Source organism: Pocillopora verrucosa, chromosome 7, assembly GCF_036669915.1.
Source record: "Pocillopora verrucosa isolate sample1 chromosome 7, ASM3666991v2, whole genome shotgun sequence".
Taxonomy (NCBI): Eukaryota; Metazoa; Cnidaria; class Anthozoa; order Scleractinia; family Pocilloporidae; genus Pocillopora; species Pocillopora verrucosa.
In genome coordinates, this window is record NC_089318.1 from 24,276,486 (window position 1) to 24,298,613 (window position 22,128).

General features: G+C 38.2%; 3 protein-coding genes across 3 annotated transcripts; all 3 read left to right on the forward strand.

The window, feature by feature from the left end:
* Nucleotides 1-30: 30 nt before the first annotated feature.
* LOC131792082 (cocaine esterase-like) lies at nucleotides 31-6,113 on the forward strand. Its single transcript, XM_059109450.2, has 8 exons — nucleotides 31-103; nucleotides 1,306-1,456; nucleotides 1,848-2,066; nucleotides 2,747-2,969; nucleotides 3,100-3,476; nucleotides 3,571-4,002; nucleotides 4,371-4,731; nucleotides 5,201-6,113. The coding sequence occupies exons 2-8, from the start codon at nucleotides 1,312-1,314 to the stop codon at nucleotides 5,568-5,570; spliced, it is 2,127 nt and encodes a 708-aa protein (XP_058965433.2). The 5' UTR covers nucleotides 31-103; nucleotides 1,306-1,311; the 3' UTR covers nucleotides 5,571-6,113.
* A 595-nt stretch (nucleotides 6,114-6,708) lies between these two features.
* Nucleotides 6,709-12,632, forward strand: LOC131792185 (systemic RNA interference defective protein 1-like). Its single transcript, XM_066170072.1, has 2 exons — nucleotides 6,709-6,981; nucleotides 8,673-12,632. The coding sequence occupies exons 1-2, from the start codon at nucleotides 6,714-6,716 to the stop codon at nucleotides 10,721-10,723; spliced, it is 2,319 nt and encodes a 772-aa protein (XP_066026169.1). The 5' UTR covers nucleotides 6,709-6,713; the 3' UTR covers nucleotides 10,724-12,632.
* A 2,892-nt stretch (nucleotides 12,633-15,524) lies between these two features.
* On the forward strand, nucleotides 15,525-21,582 carry LOC131792184 (uncharacterized). The gene is made up of 2 exons (XM_059109562.2): nucleotides 15,525-15,865; nucleotides 17,883-21,582. Exons 1-2 carry the CDS (start codon nucleotides 15,595-15,597, stop codon nucleotides 19,739-19,741), a joined length of 2,130 nt encoding a protein of 709 aa, XP_058965545.2. The 5' UTR covers nucleotides 15,525-15,594; the 3' UTR covers nucleotides 19,742-21,582.
* Nucleotides 21,583-22,128: the final 546 nt, after the last annotated feature.

Genomic DNA, 22,128 nt, shown 5'->3' on the forward strand with positions numbered 1-22,128 from the left:
GTCTCCAAGCTCCTAACGTGTGAAGGAATTCAAAACAAGTTGACAGCCGGTTTCAAAAGAACCCTCGTGTATCAGAGAAGAATAATTCTACGGAGAGGTAACGGTGAGTAAAGTTATTCTTCAAAAGAGCAGTAACTGTATTTCCATTTTGCTACCTCTGATTTACACAAAAAATCAATTGAACGCATTAATAGAGCGTGAAAACTTTGCTAAATATGATGGAATGCAATCTGCGTATTGTGCATTGGGCTCTTCAATATTGATTACTTTTGTTATCGTTTTTGAAATTCACTCAAATTATCTCTTCACTACCAATAACACAAAGAAAAAGCATTTGGTATTAATGTTAGATCTTCTACAAGTCGAGGGCATTCTTAAAACAGCTTATTGCGCCAGAATATTCATTCAATTGTAGAGTTATCTCGACCGCGAGTTAGAAATAGATTTTTTTCAAAAGAAAAAAACAATCCTTATATGCTAATTGTGTCACGAAACATTGTTCCTAGGCCTATCTCTCGTTAGAAAAATTTCACTGGCCGGTGGAGTGAATCGTGAAAAGGTTATTTCAAATAAACTTAAATGTTCTAATTCGTTGTCATAAATGGAGATACAATTCTTATTGCAAGAAAAAATCGACACAAATATGGGCTGTTTTCAATCTAAAAGAACTGCATTATTTACCAAGACATTGTACACTGAATGTCACCCCTCAAGGGAAACGATTACTTTAATTTTCCCTTTGTGTTAATGTTTCCCGAGACGAAGTTGAGAACAGACATTAAGTGAATAGGATTAGAGAGATGGTAATTTTTGAGCTCGGTAAAGAAAGAAAATAGACAAAGATGTTTTTCGTCTTGTTACGAGCGTGGGACAAAGAAAAAATTCTGAGTCTCCATGAGGAATCGAACTCCCGACCATCGGATTCCTCACTCCGATGCTCTACCACTGAGCCACAGAGACTCTACAAACATGACGCTAACAAAGTTGCTGATCCTAGCAGTATGCAGGACGCGTGTCATAAGAACTTTGTAATAGACCTCGCTCACTTTTGAGTCTTTGTGGCTCAGTGCGCGGAATTTTTTTACCCACAGGTTGTTCCATTGTGTTTTCAGTCTTTTAGAGGACTGGCGAATGTGTCTGGAATCTTCGAAAATTTAAGGGAAGAGGGCTTAGACAATATCACCCTACAATCACACCATCTTCTGATCACGAGCAAAACTTGATTATTGGTCGTATACAATATTGTCGTTATCATTATCATTTATTTATTCATAATTTTTCTATTTGCGGAATTCAACTGCACAGATCAATATGTCATATTCTGTGCATCGAATTCCTACGGCCTGGATACCAATGCGAGATGGAATCAGACTAGCAGCTAAACTGTGGATCCCTGAACTGGAAGACAAAACATCGGGCACATCCGCAGAAGCTGAAAAATATCCGGCTATTTTAGGTAAGAGCTGGTAAAATTTCACAATACAGGGCCACTTATTTATATCTCATTGAATCACTTTACAACCTCCTTCTTCGAACCGTCCCGTCAAAATGGACCCGAATGGCCCTGTCTTCTGTAATTTCTCCCTGCAGCTATTGCCAGTCATAATTTTTACAGAGTGAGAGTGGAAAATACAAATTTGGGATTTGACGGCAATCTTGTAATGTCCGCGTGGGAAGTACTGGTGACTGACGTTTCGAAAACCTTAGCGGAAGTCATCATCAGACTCAAAAACCTTGACACACAAATTTCGACAGAAAAGATGATTCAAAATTGTATATTTTTTTGCTTCATAGAAATACTGAGACAAGCTTTGCGCTTCCTTTTTTTTTATTGTCATTTTCGCTAGAAATTCTACCATACAGACGCGCTGACTACACGGCTCAGAGGGATGAAACGGTTCATTCATATTTCTGCTCTCATGGTTATGTTTGTGTCCGTGTGGACATGCGGGGATCTGGGGACTCAGAAGGATTTTATTACGATGAATATGAAAAGCAAGAGCAAGATGACTGCTGTGACGTCATCAACTGGGTTTCACAACAACCTTGGTGCACGGGAAATGTTGGTAGGTTAGATGATCTCAAGGAGGGAATTGTTTTATTTTCGCGGAAAACCAGAGAAAAGTCTTTTCATTCGGCGAGAAAGAAAAGAAAAACCAGGCACCTTAAACCTTAATTTAACCTAAAAACTACTTGAGAAGGATTTACCATTGCAGTAGGGCAATTTTCAATGGAATTTCGAAAGTGATTCGAGATAACACTGGTTTTGCTTCACTACTTTTTATACTTTTTATACTTTATTATGATACACCTCCTCAACCAATCAGATGCATAGCTGAAACTCATCGTTAACTGATGTCTTTTTGGTGCTTTAAGCGGTTTGCTTGTTTATTCTTTCTCCTCGCAATTTTTCTGTTTGCTTTGACTGGCTTTTGTGATTACTACGCTGTGCTTTTACGATACTCAAGCAACATGCACACCAAGACCTTTGTGCACGTCCCAGTCTCTACTATACTAACTTTCTCTCGGCTGAAATTATCTTTTGATGCGACCATTCCTATTGGTGCAAGAACTTTCTTAGAACAATAATTTTTTTGAGCACGTCACGCAAGGCTTTGAAAGAGCGTCATTACGTGACATCCCAAAACAGGCGCGAAGGAGACCAACCAGTGGTTTTCGTGAATAACGAGGGCGAGTTTCTTCGTAGGCTGAGGTGATTTTCGTGGCTTACCATTATAAATTGCAGGTATGTATGGTAAAAGCTGGGGAGGATTCAATGGCCTTCAAGTAGCTGCCAGACAACCTACAGCATTGAAGACAATCATATCTGCTGACTCTAGTGATGACCGATACGCTGATGATATCCATTACCGAGGTGGCTGTATTCTTGGCAGGGAAATGTTATCATGGTCACATCTCATGATGTTATATAATGCGCGTCCTCCCTATCCTGAGAACTTTGGGCCAAGGTAGTTGTTTTATTCGAGCTAAAATAAAAATTTCTTCTCCATCAAATATTTTTGTGTAACGCGCAGATAAATCTTGCATTAAATTTCTTTAGGTGTTTATCATAGTATATTATTTCTGTAAACCTTACAGATGGAAGGAAGCTTGGCTGGATCGCCTAAACAAATCCAGTGAACCCTGGATACACATTTGGCTTTCACATCAGTCACGTGATGCATACTGGCAGCATGGTTCCATTTCTGAGGATTACGCCTCCATCAAGTGTCCCGTGTTCCTTGTGGGAGGATTTACTGATCTCTATACCGATGCTATATTTCGTATGGTGGAACATCTGAAGTGCCCAGTTCGAGCGCTCATTGGACCGTGGCCTCATAAATGGCCTGGTGTGTCCACGCCAGGGCCTCGTATAGACCACATAAAAGAGTGCTTGAGGTGGTGGGACTACCATTTAAAGGGCCTTCCAACCGGTGTCATGGACGAGCCTGTGATGAGGGTGTACATGAGGGATGGTATGTTATCATCGGTTGCCTTTTTATTTATTTTTCTGATTTTTTTGTCAAAAACACCTGTTTGTACTAAGACCAACCATTTTTACGGCCCCAGGCATTTCGAAGGCGCACCAGAAGGAGATATGGCCAGGGAGATGGATAGCAGAAGACTGCTGGCCCTCACCAAATGTACACCAACACGAATTTTTCCTACAAACTGATAGGGGACTGGCAGTTGCATCGGATAGAGACGAAAAAATCATTGAAAAAGAGCCAACAGAATCCATTGTACCAGTCAAGTCCTCGTATCTCAGTGGAGCGTGGGGCGGTTTTCTTTTTGCAAATGGTCTCGAGGATCTGCCGGTGGAGCAGGGAATAGAGGACGTTTTGGCGGAGTGCTGGGAGACGAAAACGCTTAAAGAGCCTGTGTCAGTAGTAGGCTTTCCCGAGGTTTATTTACAGATAAGCTGTGATAGACCCAGTGCTCTGGTAGCCGCCAGACTTTGTGACGTGTTTCCTAATGGCGAATCAGTGCTAATCACAAGAGGTAGGTCCACTAAACGAACAAACCACCTGGTGTTTCTGATACTTTCCTATTTTCAGTCTTTTACTGTTTGCTTTGGTCGTTTACAATTTAGTTAAGGTTAAGAGTACCTAAGTATGAGAAAACTTTTGTCGTAAATTTGCTTACCGCAAAACATCCCATTTCACGATCAAACGTGAACTGCAAACCTCAAACCGGGTGCCTAAAGCTACGTCACGTGATGTTTTGAAGTTTTTTGTTTGCGGTAGCCAAGATAAAAACCTTAAACTTAAAGTCACTAAAATTTAATCTACACGCCACTTCAATTTAAGTCATTGTGCTCAACCTTGTCTGATGATTTCGAAATTTGTTAATTTTTTAATTTCCCGCAGGAGTGCTAAACTTGACTCATCTCCGCGGTCATGCTTCAGAAGGTATTCAACCTCTTCAACCCAATGAAAACATTCATGCGCAGTTAAAGCTTGACTCTACAGCCTACACTGTTGCCGCTGGTCATAAAATTCGCCTGGCGCTCTCCTCAGTCCAATGGCCGTTAGTGTGGCCTTCTCCCCAGTCCTCAAGTCTCTTTATAAAGACAGGAAGTCAAAGCAAGCTACTACTTCCAGTTCGAGCATCAAGTGAAGACGTCAGAAATAGGGATTCCAAGTTGCAATTGCAAGAGATGAAATCAACGATGGAGTATAAACACGAGGTTCTTCCTTTTGAGTGGCAGAGAAGACCAAAGAAAGCAAGGTAAACTGAAAGAGGTTTTGACTGTCACAGCTGGACATTTGTTGTCACTTAGCGAAACTAAACATTAGATTTTGGTTCCTTCCTCTGTTCGCTGGTAACTGGTTGATTGGCTGATATGGTCGTTTGATCACGGTCTCGCTCGCTGTTTTGTTTTCTCGAGTTTACTTTGTTCTATATTTGTTTGCTGGTCCATCACGCCATTCTTAATTATTTTACAGTCATGAGCATTCGTTGGGAAACAAATTCTCTAGAGCCTTCAATTGATAAAGGAAAGGATTTAATTCAGCTGTGTAACAAAAAAGGTGTATTATTTATCGCCTGAAAATATTTCCTGTGGAGTAGTTTTTCTGTGGAATAGTTTTACTGCAGGGTGATAACTTCTCCTACCTATTATGAAACCTTCGACGTTTTCATTATGTTGTCATGAAAATAGTATTACACCCATGAAAGATGCTTCTTTTTTATGTAGGACGCTGGAGACATGTCAGTTGTCAGATGAATACAAGCTGTCATTTACCACTGACCTTGGATGTTTTCATCTGAAAGAGACGAACCGCATCTATGATAGCATCAGAAAAGAAATATTTACGATCAAAGAAGGCGACCCAACCACTGCTAAGGTTACAATACAAGGCCAGGTTGCATTAAAGAAAGAGGATCAGATCGCTGAGCAGGGAAACAGTAGGCGCAAAAGGTGGGAAACAAGGGTCCAGGCTTCGAGCGAGATGTGGTGTGATGAGCAGTTCTTTTATGTGAAAAATCAGTTAACAGCTTGGCACAACAGTAAAGAGTGCTTTGATAGGATATGGACAAAGAAAATAGAACGCTTTTATGTGTAAAAGATACTTTTTTGCGAAATTTAAGTCAAACTTGGAATAGTTTTTTTATTCCGTTCTTTTAATTTTTTTGGGATGAAATTGAGTGGTGGAATTTTTTGAATGAAGGTTCGACGACTTAATTTTAAAAGTTCTTACAGGTAGAAAATAGTGATATAGAGTGTTAGGCAAAAGAAATTTGATATAAAAATAGTTTTTTTATCGCTGTTATTATTTCAAAACTTTTTATTCTTTTGATTTTTTTAAAAATTATTTCGTACGATTTTGTAAGGATTTCAAGGTTCCAGGGATTAACGATATAATAATTATTATCCTCCAAAATTGAATCATCGAAATGACAAATGAGTGGTGGACTAAAAGGCAGAGTATTATCCCAAAATACACGTCATCGCGCCTCGTGAATTTCTTTTTCACGCCTCTCAAACACCAATTTTTGATCGCAAAAGACATGAAGGGTCAGTGACGTGCGGAACAACTAAAGGTCATTATTTTTGGTAACTTCATACAGTAATGTTGATGATAATAATAATAATAATAATAATGATAAGTGATAACAATATTAATAATCATAATTTTAATTTTATAATTTTACAATACTATAATTTTTATTAAAAAGATGCAGTATCTGTTTTTGATTCCATATTACAATAAAAAGCGTCCAATACAGCCCCTCAGCTAGGCCCAATCTCCGAAGTGGGTCATGTTTAGTAAAGATTATGTACCTTAAGGGGATTGTTCCGAAAGAAAATACTTCTCGTGAAGATTAAGCCACGAACGGTGGCAATTTAAAGTTCCTAGCTACAATCCCCTTTCTGGCTGCGCGTGACACTGTCTTAAATATTTAATTGCATGCGACATTTCCTCGAGCGACGGAAGTTTTCACCTGTAACTCGCGGCACCCTCTGTAGCATAGCCATCGAGGTGTGGCATACTTATGAAAATGTCATGTACTTGTCAAATAGTTGTGAATATTATTTCTTATGCTAATGTCGAGACGATATTTAAGGAGTGGCGTGCACCAAATAAGGGGTTTGTGTGCATAGGTTGTAGGCGATATGCGACCCGATTGGATTAGACATCCCTATTGAATAACACAGTAGGCACGCATAAATTGAAAATGAAAAGGAAGTTGTCAGAAGTCTAAACATGGCCGTTGCTGCTACACTTCTTCCAGTACTCCTGCTGTTCCCTGTCTACCTCTTGCCCTTTGTAACACAAGCAAACCAGTTAACTGTCGATTGCTCTTTCGGAGAGCCAGACTTGGCAAGTAACCTTACAATGTCTGCCATGGTTACAGGCAGACTTGCAGCTTCCAAATATCTGAGCCACTTATGTGTTGTGAAGACAAGTGGATCAAGCCATCAAAAACGCTTCTTGCAGGTGAAAGCCAAAATTGTGAACAGCAAATCGAATGGTGAGCGCGCGTATCTTCTTTCTTTTGACATATTGGGTAAATTTTCTTCGTTTTAAGCATCATATGCTTTTTTTCGCGACGGAAATAGGCCGACTGCAAGTAGATTTTTGTCATTAGTTTCACTTTATAATCGCGAGCTATGATGTATTTTAAAAATAAAGATTTGATGAAGAAAGGTTTATCATCTTAACACATGAATTCTGCAAACTTGTGGTTCAAGTAAAAGTTGTGAAAAATGTACTGGGGGTTTACGTGGAGGCCATCTCACGCGATCGAAAGGACGCACGCCTACTTTCGTTGCCAAGGCTATCCAAGGCAGATGTTTTATTAGTCATGAAACAAAGACAGATTTTTGTGTTTCCTCTGTACATTTCTCTCATGAAAATCAGCTTCACGGCTGGCCGGCTTTTCGAACGTTTCTGATTATTATGAAAGTGGTATTTTAGAAAGTTTTTTAAGAAACCTGTCGGTAAAACGCTATTACGCTTTGGCAACGCTCTGTTTTGACTACGAACTTGGCGACTCTTAGTCCGCATAATGTCAGTTAAAGTACTACTGAATTAACATAAAATGATAACATTGATATTTATTTAGCATAATCATAGGTTTTAACATAATAATAAGATACGTATTCTGTAATCGTCTCAGCTCCGACCGAAGAATATACAGGCGCACACACCGAAAAAAGGACTCAGTGAAAAAATCTTTCGATGAAGAGTATTCACCCATACAGCCTATGGAACAGCAATAAATGGAAAAACTGTTTCCGGGAAATGATCCTGGCAGTTGGGGTTGGATGGAAGAAATTCGATTTGATCGAGGTAGTTCGGGTTGATTGCGTACTTTTCGTGCTACAGCTTTTGAATCAGTCAGCAATTTTAACTGGAATCCCAGTTGTTGAAAAATACCTCAAGTCGTCTAGTCGTCTTTGTGCGGATTTCAGGAGTAGATTAGGCTGGTTTTGTTTGCGCTTGTGGATGATACAGGAACAATTTCTCGGAAAGATAAAATAATTTGCATCTGAAAGCTGAACGGCAAAGAACCGCGCGTGGAAGGTACTTTACGAACCTTTGATCATTCGTACTGTAATGCGTTCCTTATCAAATATTTGGGTCTTCTTTGTCACAGTTGTTCGCGGTGCAATTATTCAAGGTCCCTTTTTCAACGTAAAGCTTCAATTGTATGATCTGTTCTGTTTATGAAGCGACTGAAGTGTTACAATTGCTTTCTTCGTGGAAAATTCCGTGAGTTTGTCACGCATTGCAGCAAGTCAGGCCAAACAAACTTCAGAGGAAAAAAACCCCTCAGGACATCTCGTCAAAAGGAAAAAAACTATTTTTCCCTCTGCACTCGAGTTTGTCATTTCAACATAAATGCGCCAATTAACAGCAATTGGTTGATTTCATTCCGTTTCAGGTAAAAGAAACGTTTTTGCAGTTAACAAACCGTTTAAATTTTCCATGGCTGACTGGTTAACCCCATTAAGACGTAGCTCAAACTTAATAAACTGATGTTAGTGAAATCACAAACATAGAAATTCTTGACTTGAGGCAATTTTGCCAAATGACCATCTTCGATTGACACTAGAATTTTAAAAAATCCTAAGCAATGACTAGTATATTTGACTGTAAATCAACCAAGGTATAAATCTTCACATAACAGAAATTTAGGATTTGTATTCCTTCCAACAGGATTTTTGCATGCATCAGTGTATGGAGCAGATGAACCCCTCTTACTGGGCAACTTGGATGTTTGGAAATCGAGAGGTGACTGGAGTTCTCTCATCATATGTCCGTCACGTGACCACAATAACAACGATCAAGAAAAACATCTGTTATTCTCAGGAACACCAAACCATGCTTTTAAAGTGCAGGTAGAAAGTTCTGTTTCAGGAATAGTCCTCAATAAACCACTGACTTTCGATTTAGGTCCATGTGAATCAATCAAAGTATTTCAGTTCATCCCAACAGAAGACATCTCAGACAAGCAGCTTGACGTCACTGTCACTTCTGAATCTGACGTACCAGCTTACCTAAAAGTATCGCGTGACTGTGAGGATGTCAATGAGAATATTGACGTTGTCGACTATAAGGGAGAGTCAATTCGTTTGTCTTTTGCCAAAAAGGGACGGATTACTTTGTCTAGAGTTTCTATTCCACCATTGACTGATTCCACCTCAAGCTGGTTTATTGGAATTGCAATTAAGAATGCCACAGGTGAGACTCCAGCTGAGGCGACTAAGACTGTGACATTAACTTTGAAAAGATCATTTGATTATTCCTACTTTTGGCCTATATCTCTTTTGGTCGTGTTGTCAGTAGTCCTAGGTGCCGCGGTGGCGTGCTGCGGTGTTTGCTGCTTTCCGATAGCGTCCAGTAAAGAATGGACCCGAATACAATTGGATGATAAACCAGCTCAACAAACGGCACCTTTAACTCAGACCTCGCAAAGAAAGGTAGGGAAAGAAGTCCCAGAAGGTGAGTCGGGCGCAGAACCTGATGCATTAGCTCAAGCAACGATACCCATGCAATCTGATGAAACAACACCTTTAACTCAGACCTCGCAAACAGGGGTAATGGAAGAATTCCAAGACGTTATGTGGAACTGGTTCAAACGTGGTCCCAAAACATACTCATACATAACTGGTATTGTTGGCTTTGTGTTGATGATTGGTGCAGGCCAGTTTGTTTTCGCCAACTGGCATTTAATGATACAAGAAGGAGACAAAGACACTTGTTATTACAATGACTTTTGTTACAGAGTCAGCAAGTATGATGATATTCCATTCAATTTAATGATTAGTAACTTAGCATATATGATTCATGGCCTAATTCTGGCTATCTCTGTGATGTATATGGAGGCAAAACTATTTTCTCGTTATAGAAATAGTAATGATCTCCCCCCAAAGCATGCGTTTTCCATGGGTTATGCTTTTGCCTGGGCTTTATTTTTTGAAGGTTGTTTTTCCCTTGTTTATCATCTCTGTCCAACTAAGCTGACGTTTCAGTTTGATACAGGGTTTATGTTCGTCATTGCAGGATTGATCGTTGTTTTGTTGTACAATGGAATCGAAATGAAAGAGAATCCGAGAAAAAAGGGATTAGTTGACGCAGCCAATTTCTTCCTTTACTTCCTTGTACCACTGTACATTTTTAACTACTTTGGCACACTGAGTCATTCAGAAACTGGGCTGGTTAACGCTCCGGCTTTTTTTATTTTTGCTGCAATTTGGTGGATTTCAATTACTTTCTGGACGGGTCGGAAACTATTCGCAGATTTTAGTTCATATAGTGACATAAAAGAAAATCCCTTTAAGTGTTTTTGTTTTTTTATTGGTTTTGTTTTACCATTCATTTTATGTGGGTTTTTTTCAAGCAATATTCCTGAAGCTTTCTTGTTTACCTGTATTGCGGAATGCGTTATTGCTATTATCGGTCTGGGTAATGCTCGGTGCAACTGGGAGAAAATCGAACCGGATGCAAAACGGAACGGAGACTGGAAGTATGTTTTTTTTCAAGGTCTTTATATCGTAATCATGGTTGGTTTGTGGGGTGTGGCTGTTTTTTTTTTTGTTTCAAAAGCAACAACAGATAAATCTCTTACTCCTGAAAAATCAAGAGACTATAACCAAGATTGCATTTTGAGCATTTTTGACGCCCATGACGTCTGGCACATTTTATCATCCCATGCTCTTCTTATGTCAGCGTATTTTGTCATGTTTATGAGTCACAAAGAGGATTAAACTGTCATGACTCAAAATCAGGAAATAGAATCCAAACTGAGAACAAAACTTGGAAAACTGCAGATGAGAAGGGGACCGAACAAAGAAAATATATTCTCTCGACCAACTGTTATAGTAACAAAATATTTGAAAATTGGATTTTGACACTGCCGGGTAAAGGTCCCTTTGAATTTGGAAAAGCTCACTTAGGACAACCAGACTCTATCTGTCTATCATGTGTCCCTGGTTGTTGTCCCTATAACAACATATAGGTTCAATGTAGGTCTGTGAATATATGGCGCCATTAAGTTCAGAACTTAGAAGAAGGAGCATAGTAATCACAGGACTCTTTTAAACATACTTTTTACCGCACCAATAAGTTATGTTAGGAAGTTTTGGAAACCACTTAGAAATTTGAATATTTTTTCATTTAGTTGACCTCTCTTTTAGCCGATTTGCTATTCAGACAATCACTTCAGGACAATAAGTATTTTTGTTTATCTACAGGGGGAGTTGTAGTAATATATGCTCTGTTAGGTAAAATGTGTGAGGTGATTTGTGAGGAGGAAATACCTCGAAGTAACCGCATAGTTTCACTTTGTGCTTTGTTCACAATATTTCATCCTGGGGAATTTTTACGCTTATTTAGTTCATGACATGATTATTCAGTTCGTGTCATAGGAGTTAGTTTAATCTACAGCACAGTAACCCTTTAACTCCCATGGGTGACCAAGACAGAATTTCTCCTTACAATATCAATACAATATCAAGCAGAAAAGTGATGAGAACAAAGAAAAATATTAATTAGGGGATTATTGGTGGATCCAATACCAAATGCTCCGAGCTAACATTGCAAGAATTATATGGCAGACAGTAAGGAGAATTACTAATGAGATCTTGGGAGTTAAAGGTTAATTAAACAAGCGTATTGTTAAACGATAAAAATAGAAATATATCTTAACTAAAAACATTGTAAGGGTTTCCTATATTGGTGTTGGAAAATGAATGGAAATAATATATTAGCATAAGCCATTCAGTAAACATTGTAATAAGCCGGTTGGTCATTTCTTATTCCTTTTGGAATCTTACAGGTAGATTTTGGTTACCTTTTCCTTATTATGATCGTGAATTTGACATGGAGACAGATGTTTTTGCGTAAACTGCGGTTTGCGGCTAGATATCGATATATTTCCATAATGTTGCTAAAAGATGACTAATTACCAAGAAAATGACTCTACTTTATAAAAAAATTGATCCTGTACAGGAATTTCCTGGAAATAACCCTCCTTTATACCTTTACCTCTAATACTCTCATTTTAAGGCTAAATCCATGTCGAATTCCTGATGAGGAAAATAGTTTTAGATAAAATAGTTTTTAAATTTAGTTTAGCACGTTCGACACCTCTTTTTCTTAGAGGTGACTTAAGGTGTAAACATGTAGTACTTTTCATCTTCCGCGCTGAATTTGTAATTAGATAACTTCTACGGCTAGCACGTAGCTCTTTTAGGGGCGGTACCTTGGGTACGCCCTTTCCTCTCCGAATTTTCTGTTTATTCTGCCGTCATATCTTCAAGGGCTATTTTCTCTTAAAATATCTTTTCAAATATGATTTTATTATAATTTTCATATTATAAATCTTGTTTTTGTTTCGCTCGACCTTGAACGTAAGACTTAGAAATTTAAGGTAGAAAGTCGTTTTGTAAAGCGTAAACATCACGAAGGTATCTACTTAGTATGCGAACTCCGCTATGCGTAGTTTAGCGTGATTCGCTAATTAAGTGTAAAAGCATGACGAAGGTTAGAGATTGACAGCTCAGTAAGTGTCACCTGCATAAGCGGTGACCCACACTTTCCTAGTGAGATCAGAGCTAGTCCCCGTTGTAATGCCTTGAGTAGTAAGAGTGAATAAAGAAAGAGACAACCAAACAACGAGTGTCAGAGTTTTACTTCTAACAGTATCATTGTAGTAAGGGTGTTGTTGAGGTGAAGTGGGGGGGCTGCATGTGACCCTTTCCTGGTTGTCTTGGGATACCGTTAGTGTAGGTCCTTCCCGAAAAACTTTAAGTAAAAGGAAACTGCATTAATTAAGATTTATAGTTCACACTTAAAAAAAAGCGCTGTCGTCAAGCTAGGCCTTAATATAAGAAAATAGCGAAGCTTTTATTTTACATAAATCTTCATTTAAATGAATCGCACGTTTCATAACCAAACAATTATTTGAAAATTGTGTTTTTTTTACTAATAGACAACGCTTTGTAGTCTTTTAATTTTTTGTTTGAAGTGTCAAAGATCTGCTCTTAAATCATCGGAAAGGTTAACACACCCAAAATAGGTGATCATCTGTGAAGGATGTTATCTATGTACGGACCGTGTGGCATATTGTAGTCCTGTACATGCCAATAAAATTGTCTTTTCAATTTTTTTCGAAAATATGTCAGAGGATTATGTAATATTAAAATCCAATCAAAGATATTTTCTTAAATGAATCAAGACTAGAAAAATGTTTTTGTACAAGACTGGCATATAACACATCAAAGTCCATTGGAGGAAAACCAATCCCCAAACTTTTCCCAACACTGCAGCATTCCACAATAACATTGAGGAGAAAGTGGAGGCCGTATTCGTATTCGTTATTAGTTATTACAAATACCTTTCCATGAGCCACCATTGCAGCTAAAATCCCCTTATGTCAGGCTCATCCGGCTGAGAGTTTCTATGATTTTCAGATCAATCACCAGAAACGAAGCGTTTTCAGAACAGTTCACCTTTGAAAGGGTCAAAGTAAGAAGCCTATCTCAAGTCGCTGGTGTATATTTAAGCGAGAGCCCAATCAAAGAGCTCACCTGGACTAACGAAGAGCTTGGTTCTATTTTTCTCCATTCCTCTCAGGTCTGTTAGAGTTGGACATCGAACCAAACCATTTAAGAAAGGACTTCATTCTTATTCTTACTGAAAGGTGAAGAAGACATCTCAGTGCAGTGAAAGAAACCTGAACTTGAATAAGTAGCACTGTCTAATTTTAAGTTTAGCTCTAAAAATTAAATAAACGCGGTCATGCTTAGTTTTTACTTAACTGCCACAGTGGGAAAAACATATCTCGACTAAGACGTAACATCTACTCTATACTCAGCTTATATGTTGAATATTATATACATAACTGATAGTTCTCCAACATGCATGTGGATTGTAAACAAAAATTTATCACAAGGAAAAGTATTGGTTCAGGATTATATGGTTCGAATTGAAGACCCTTTAACTATTTTAAGTTGAATCTAGTTTGTAAAATTATTTTGGTCCTTTTTACTTTTTGAGGAGAAGACCAAAGAAAACAAGGTAAACTGAAAGAGGTGTGGACTGTCGCAGCTGGACATTTGTTGTGGTCCATGGAAGTGATTGTCACTCACCGAAACTAAACATTAGATTTTGGTTCCTTCCTCTGTTCGCTGGTAACTGGTTGATTGGTCGATATGTTCGTTCGATTCACAATCTCACATTGTTTTGTTTTCTCCAGTTTACTTTGTTCAAATATTCGTTTGCTGGTCCATCAAGCCATTCTTATTTATGATATGGTCATTAGAATTCGTTGAGAAACAGATACTCTGGAGCTTTCAATTGATAAAGAAAAGGACTTAATTCAACTGTGTAACAAAAGGGGTGTATTTTTTATCTTCCGAATATATTCCCTGTGGAATATATTCCCTGTGGAGTAGTTTCCCTGTGGAGTAGTTTCCCTGTGGAGTAGTTTCCCTGTGGAGTAGTTTCCCTGTGGAGTAGTTTCCTTGTGGAGTAGTTTCCCTGTGGAATAGTTTCCCTGTGGAGTAGTTTCCCTGTGGAATAGTTTCCCTGTGGAGTAGTTTCCCTGTACGGTGGAACTTCTCCTTCCTATAATCTGATCTTCGACTCTTTCATGAAAGTAATATTGTGCTCATGAAAGATGTTTCCTTTTTATGTAGGACGCTGGAGACATGTCAGCTGTCAGATGAATACAAGCTGTCATTTACCACTGACTTTGGATGTTTTCATCTGAAAGACACGAACCGCATCTATGATAGCATTAGAGAAGAAATATTTACGATCAAAGAAGGCGACTCAACCACTGCTAAGGTTACAATACAAGGCCAGGTTGCATTAAAGAAAGAGGGTCAGATCGCTGAGCAGGGAAACTGTAGGCGCAAAAGGTGGGAAACAAGGGTCCAGGCTTCGAGCGAGATGTGGTGTGATGAACAGTTCTTTTATGTGAAAAATCAGTTAACAGCTTGGCACAACAGTAAAGAGATATGACAGGATATGGACAAAGAAAATAGAACGCTTTTATTTTGTAGAAGATATTTTTTGACGAAATTTAAATCAAACTTGGGTTGGTTTTATTATTCCGTTTTTTTTTTTAATTTTTTTTGGAAATAGAAATGAGTGGTGGAATTTTTTGAGTGACGTTTCGACGACTGATTTTTCTTACAGGTAGAAAATGGTAATATGGAGTCCTTAGGCGAAAGAAATTTGATTAAAAATAGATTTTTTATCACTGTTTTTATCTAAAACTTTTATTCTTTTTTTTTCTTTAAATTATTTCATATGATTTTTGAAAGCTGTGTCTCGCAGCACCCGCTGTAGCATAGCTGTCAAGGTGTGGCGTACTTGTGAAAATGTCATGTACTTGTCAAATAGTTGTAAATGTAATTACGTATGCTAATGTCGAGACGATATAAAAATAGGGTGTTTATGATGATAAGTTAGATGTCGTAGGTTGTCTTGTAATTTTGTGGATATTAAATTTGCTTGTTTGGATACCACACTCGCGACATGAAACCTGATAGGATTAGACATCCCTATTGAATTACACAGAAGGCACGCGGAAATTAAAGATTAAAAGGGAGTTATCTGAAGTCTCAACATGGCCGTTGCTGTTACACTTCTTCCAGTACTCTTGCTGTTCCCTGTCTACCTCTGGCCCTTCGTAACACAAGCAAACCAGTTAACTGTCGATTGCTCTTTCGGAAAGGCAGAGGACTTAGCAAGCAATCTTACAATGTCTGCCATGGTTACAGGCAGACTTGCAGCTTCCAAATATCAGAGCCACTTATGCGTCGTGAAGACAAGTGGATCAAGCCATCAAAAACGCTTCTTGCAGGTGAAAGCCAAAATTTTGAACAGCGAATCGAATGGTAAGCGCATATATCTTCTTTCTTTTGACATATTGGGTAAATTTTCTTCGTTTTAAGCAACATATGCTTTTTTCGCGACAGAAATAGGCCAACTGCTAGTAGATTTTTGACATTAGTTTCACTTTATAATCCCGAGTTATGATGTATTGTAAAGAATATAGATTTGATGAAGAAAGGTTTACCATCTTAGGACATGAATTCTGCAAAACTTGTAGTTCAAGTAAAAGTTGTGAAAAATGCGCTATGGGTTTACGTGGAAGCCATCTCACGCGATCGAAAGGATGCACGCCTACTTTCGACGCCAAGGCTATCCCAGAGAGATATTTTATTAGTCATGTGTTTTATCTGTAAGTTTCTCTCATGAAAATTAGCTTCACGGCTGGTCGGCTTGTAGAACGTTTCTGATTGAAAGATGAAAGTGGTATTTCAAAATTTTTTTAGAAACCCGTCTGAACGAGAGAATGTTTACTTAAGTAGAATGCCATTACGCCTTGGCAACGCTCTGTTTTGATTACGAACTTTGCAATCCCTTATCCGTATAGTGTCAATAGAACTACATACTGAGTTAGCATAATCATCGGTTTTGACATAGTACTAAGATATTATTCGTACTCTGTAATCGTATCAACTCCGACCAAAGAATATACGGGCGCACACACCAAAAGAAGGATTCAATAAGAAAATCTTTCGATGAAGAGTATTCACCCATACAGCTTATGGAACAGCAAAAAATGGAAAATCTGTTTCCGGGAAACGATCCTGGCAGTTGGGGTTAGATGGAAGAAGTTCGATTTGATCGAGGTAGTTCGGGTTGAATGCATACTTTTCGTGCAACAGCTTTCGAATCAGTCAACAATTTCAACTGGAATCCCAGTTCATTGTTGAAAAATACTCTAAGTTGTCTCGTCGTCTTTGTTTAGACAGATATCAGGAATAGATTAGACCGGTTTTGTTTGCGCTTGTAGGTGATACAGGAACAATTTCTCGGAAAGATAAAAACATTTTGCATCTGAAAGCTGAACGGCAAGTAACCACGAGTGGAGGGTATTTTACGAACCTTTGATCATTCCTACTGTGATGCGTTCCTTATCAAATATCTGGCTCCTCTTTGTCACAGTTATCGGCAGTGCAGTTATTTAAGGTCCCTTTTTTCAACGCAAAGTTTCCATTCTAGATTTATGATCTGCCCTGTTTAAAAATTCATAAAGCGACTGAGGTGCTAAAATCGCTTTCTTTGTGGAAAAATCCGTGAGTTTGTCACGCTATGCAGCAATTAAAAGGGAAAAATTTCCTAGGACATCTTGTCAAAAGGAAAAAACTTTTTTCCCTCAGCACTCGAATGTGCCATTCCAGCATACATGCGTAATTATCTCTATCTCTTAGGAGTTATCCATTTTTCCAGTTGCGTGATTGGTTTCCAAGCCTGTCAACAGAGGTGAGGCTAAGGATGACCTTGTTATGATACAAACCGTGCTGCTTTTCAAATGTAAATTACTTTGTTATCATGCTATCTAGATACTGGTCTCTACCACAACAAGGGCAACTTCAGCCTCACTCCAAATCAAAGGTTTTTAGCTGAATAAAAAAACTGTAAATTGGCCTGTTGCTGTTTCACTACTTTTAAAGGTGCCACGAGCTGGGCTATCAATTTCCCAAAACCAAGTGCAAACAAGAGGGTCTCGAAGGGGTGATGGCTTTCACGACTATTGGTTAAAATTTCGGCCATTGAACAGCTATTGTTTAATTTCATTCCGTTTCAGGTAAAAGAAACGTTTTTACACTCAACAAACCGTTTAAATTTATTTGCTCTTATTTTAGCTCAAACTGAATAAACTGATGTTAGTGAAATCACAAACATAGAAATTCTTGACAAGTGGCAATTATGCCAAAGGACCATCTTCGATTGACATCAGAATTTGAAAAAATCCTAAGCAGTTACTGGTATATTTGACTGTAAATCAACCAAGGTTTAAATCTTCACGTACCAAAAATTGAGGATTTATATTCCCTCCAACAGGATTTTTGCATGCATCAGTATATGGAACAGATAAACCCCAATTACTGGGCAACTTGGATGTATGGAAATCGAAAGGGGATTGGAGTTCTCTCATCATATGTCCGTCACGTGACCACAATAACAAAGATCAAGAAAAACATCTGGTACTCTCAGGAACACCAAACCTTGCCTTTAGAGTGCAGGTAGAAAGTTCTGTTGTGAAAATAGTGCTCAATAAACCACTGACTTTCGATTTAGGTCTATATGAATCATTCAAAGTGTTTCAGTTCATCCCAACGGAAGACATCTCAGATATGCAGCTTGATGTCACTGTCACTTCTGAATCTGACGACGTACCAGCTTACCTAAAAGTATCACGTGACTGCAAGGATGTCAATGAGAACATTGACGTTGTTGACTATAAGGGAGAGTCGATTCGCCTGTCTTTTGCTAAAAAGGGACGGATTACTTTGTCAAGAGTTTCTATTCCACCATTGACTGATTCCACCTCAAGCTGGTTTATTGGAATTGCAATTAAGAATGCGACAGGTGAGACACCAGATAAGGCGACTAAGACTGTGACATTAACTTTGAAAAGATCATTTAATTATTCCTACTTTTGGCCTATATTTTTCTTGGTCGTGTTGTCAGTAGTCTGTGGTGCCTTGGTGGCGTGCTGCGGCATTTGCAGCTTTTCGATCTCGCAAGAAGGGGGAGTGGAAGAATGCTGTAAAGTTGTTTGGAGCTGGTTCAAACGTGGTCCCAAAACATACTCATACATAACTGGTGTTGCTGGCTTTGTGTTGATGATTGGTGCAGGCCAGTTTGTTTTCGCCAACTGGCATCTTATGATACAAGAAGGAGACAGAGACACTTGTTATTACAATGACTTTTGTTACAGAGTCAGCAAGTATGATGATATTCCATTCAATTTAATGATTAGTAACTTAACATATATGATTCATGGCCTAATTCTAGCTATCTCTGTGATGTATATGGAGGCAAAACTATTTTCTCGTTTTAGAAATAGTAATGATCTCCCACCACAGTATGCGTTTTCCATGGGTTATGCTTTTGCCTGGGCTTTATTTTTTGAAGGTTGTTTTTCCCTTGTTTATCATCTCTGTCCAACTAAGCTGACGTTTCAGTTTGATACAGGGTTTATGTTCGTCATTGCAGGATTGATCGCTGTTTTGTTGTACAATGGAATCGAAATGAAAGAGAATTCGGGAGAAAGGGGATTTGTTGACGCAGCCAATTTCTTCCTTTACTTCCTTGTACCACTGTACATTTTTAACTATTTTGGCACACTGAGTCATTCAGAAACTGAGCTGGTTAACGCTCCGGCTTTTTTTACTTTTGTTGTAATTTGGTGGATTTTCATTACCTTCTGGACGGGTTGGAAACTATTCCCAGATTTTAGTTGTTCAAGAAGTTACATAAAAGAAAATCTCTGTAAGTGTATTTGTTTTTTTGTTAGTTTTGTTTTACCATTCATTGTATGTTGGGTTTCTTCAAGCAATATTCCTCAAGCTTTCTTGATTATCTGTATTCTAGAAGGCGCTATTGCTATTATCGGCAATGCTTTGTGCAACTGGAAGAAAATCAAATGGGCAAAATGCGAAGAAAGTGCGTGCAACGTTTGTATTCAAGTTGCTTATATCGTGTTTATGGTTATTTTGTGGTGTGTGGCTGGTTGGATTTTTGCTAAAAAAGCAACAACAGATAAAACGCTTTCTCCTAAAAAATCAAGAGATTATAACCAAGAGTGCATAATTTTGAATTTTTTTGACGCCCATGACCTCTGGCACATTTTATCATCCCATGCTCTTCTCATGTCAGCGTATGTTGTCATGTTTATGAGTCACAAGGAGGATTAAACTGTCATGACTCAAAATAAGGAAATAGAATCCAAACTGAGAACAAAACTTGGAAAACTGCAGATGAGGAGGGGACCGAACAAAGAAAATATATTCTCTTGACCAACTGTTATACTAACAAAACGTTTGAAAATTGGATTTTGACACTGCCGGGTAAAGATCCCCTTGAATTTGGAAAAGCTCACTTAGGACAACCAGACTCTATCTGTCTATCATGTGTCTCTGGTTGCTGTTCTTATAACAACATATAGGTTCAATGTAGGTCTGTGAATATATGGCGCCATTAAGTTCAGAGCTTAGAAGAAGGAGCATAGTAATCACAGGACTCTTTTAAACATACTTTATAACGTACCAATAAGTTATGTTAGGAAGTTTTGGAAACCACTTGGAAATTTGAATATTTTTTCATTTAGTTGACCTCTCTTTTAGCAATTTGCTATTCAGACAATCACTTCAGGACAATAAGTATTTTTGTTTATCTACAGGGGGAGTTGTAGTAATATATGCTCTGTTAGGTAAAATGTGTTAGGTGATTTGTGAGGAGGAAATACCTCGAAGTAACCGCATAGTTTCACTTTGTGCTTTGTTCACAATATTTCATCCTGGGGAATTTTTATGCTTATTTAGTTCATGACATGATTATTCAGTTCGTGTCATAGGAGTTAGTTTAATCTAAAGCACAGTAACCCTTTAACTCCCATGGCTGACCAAGACAGAATTTCTCCTTACAATATCAATACAATATCAAGCAGACAAGTGATGAGAACAAAGAAAAATATCAATTAGGGGATTATTGGTGGATCCAACACCAAATGCTCCGAACTAACATTGCAAGAATTATATGGCAGACAGTAAGGAGAATTACTAATGAGATCTTGGGAGTTAAAGGTTAATGTAACAAGAGTATTGTTAAACGATAAAATAGAAATATATCTAAACTAAAAACATTGTAAGGGTTTCCTATATTGGTGTTGGGAAATGAATGGAAATAATGTATTAGCATAAGCCATTCAGTAACCATTGTAATAAGCCGGTTGGTCATTTCTTTATTCCTTTTGGCGGTCTCATCTTACAGGTAGATTTTGATTACCTTTTCCTTATTATGATCGTGAATTTGACATGGAGACAGATGTTTTTGCCTAAACTGCAGTTTGCGGTTAGATATCGATATATTTCCATTGTGTTGTAAAAAGATGATTAATTACTAGGAAAATGACTCTACTTATAGAAAAATTGATCTTGTACAGGAATTTCCTGAAAATATTTTTTCAATTTTAATGTAGCACGTTCGACACCTCTTTTTCTTAGAGGTGCCTTAAGGTGTAAACACGTAGTTCTTTTCATCTCCCGCACAGAATTTGTAATTAGATAACTTCTGCGGCTAGCACGTAGCTCTTTTAGGGGCGGTTCCCTGGGTACGCCCTTTCTTCTCCGAATTTTCTGTTTATTCTGCCGTTATGTGAAAGTCTTCAAGGGCTATTTTCTCTTAAGATATCTTTTCAAGTATGATTTTAATTCTGTTAGTAAGTTTATTATAATTTTTATATTGTCAATCTTGTTTTTGTTTCGCACGACCTTGACCGTAAGACTAAGAAATTTAAGGTAGAAAGTCGTTTTGTGAAGGGGAAACATCGCAAAGGTATCTACTTGGTGTGCGAACTCCGCTCTGCGTAGTTTAGCGTGATTCGCTAGTTAAGTGTAAAAGCATGACGAAGGTTAGAGATTGACTGCTCAGTAAGTGTCACCTGCATAAGCGGTGACCCACACTTTCCTAGTGAGATCAGAGCTAGTCCCTGTTGTAATGCCTTGAGTAGTAAGAGTGAATAAAGAAAGAGACCACCAAACAACGAGTGTCAGAGTTTTACTTCTAACAGTATCATCGTAGTTAGGGTGTTGTTGAGGTGAAGGGAGGGGGGGGGCCGCATGTGACCCTTTCTCGGTCGTCATGGGAAAGTGATAATTTCTGATAACCAAAAGACTTGGGATAACGTTAGTGTAGGTCCTTCCCGAAAAACTTCAAGTAAAAAGAAACTGCATTAATTAAGGTTTATAGTTCACACTTAAAAAAAGTGCTGTCATCAAGCCAGGCCTCTTTGTGAGATAATAGCTACGCTTTTATTTTACATTAATCTTTATTTAAATGAATCGCACGTTTAATAACTGAAGAATTATTAGAAAATTGTCTTTTTACCAATAGACAACGCTTTGTAGTCTTTTAATTTTTTGTTTGAAGTGTCAAAGATCTGGTCTTAAATCATCGGAAAGGTTAACACGACCAAAAATAGGTGATCATCTGTGCAGGATGTTATTTATGTACAGACCGTGTGGCATATTGTACTCCTTCCCATGCTAATAAATTTGTCTCTTCAATTTTTTTCCAAATTATG

What these genes read in the sequence shown, in the direction of transcription:
- LOC131792082 (XM_059109450.2), top strand. Translation starts at nt 1,312, where the DNA reads ATGTCATATTCTGTGCATCGAATTCCTACGGCCTGGATACCAATGCGA. An exon ending in TTGGTGCACGGGAAATGTTG is followed by an intron (nt 2,067 to 2,746) that starts GTAGGTTAGATG and finishes TATAAATTGCAG; the next exon opens with GTATGTATGGTAAAAGCTGG. An exon ending in GAGGGTGTACATGAGGGATG is followed by an intron (nt 3,477 to 3,570) that starts GTATGTTATCAT and finishes TTACGGCCCCAG; the next exon opens with GCATTTCGAAGGCGCACCAG.
- LOC131792185 (XM_066170072.1), top strand. Translation starts at nt 6,714, where the DNA reads ATGGCCGTTGCTGCTACACTTCTTCCAGTACTCCTGCTGTTCCCTGTC. An exon ending in TGTGAACAGCAAATCGAATG is followed by an intron (nt 6,982 to 8,672) that starts GTGAGCGCGCGT and finishes TCCTTCCAACAG; the next exon opens with GATTTTTGCATGCATCAGTG.
- LOC131792184 (XM_059109562.2), top strand. Translation starts at nt 15,595, where the DNA reads ATGGCCGTTGCTGTTACACTTCTTCCAGTACTCTTGCTGTTCCCTGTC. An exon ending in TTTGAACAGCGAATCGAATG is followed by an intron (nt 15,866 to 17,882) that starts GTAAGCGCATAT and finishes TCCCTCCAACAG; the next exon opens with GATTTTTGCATGCATCAGTA.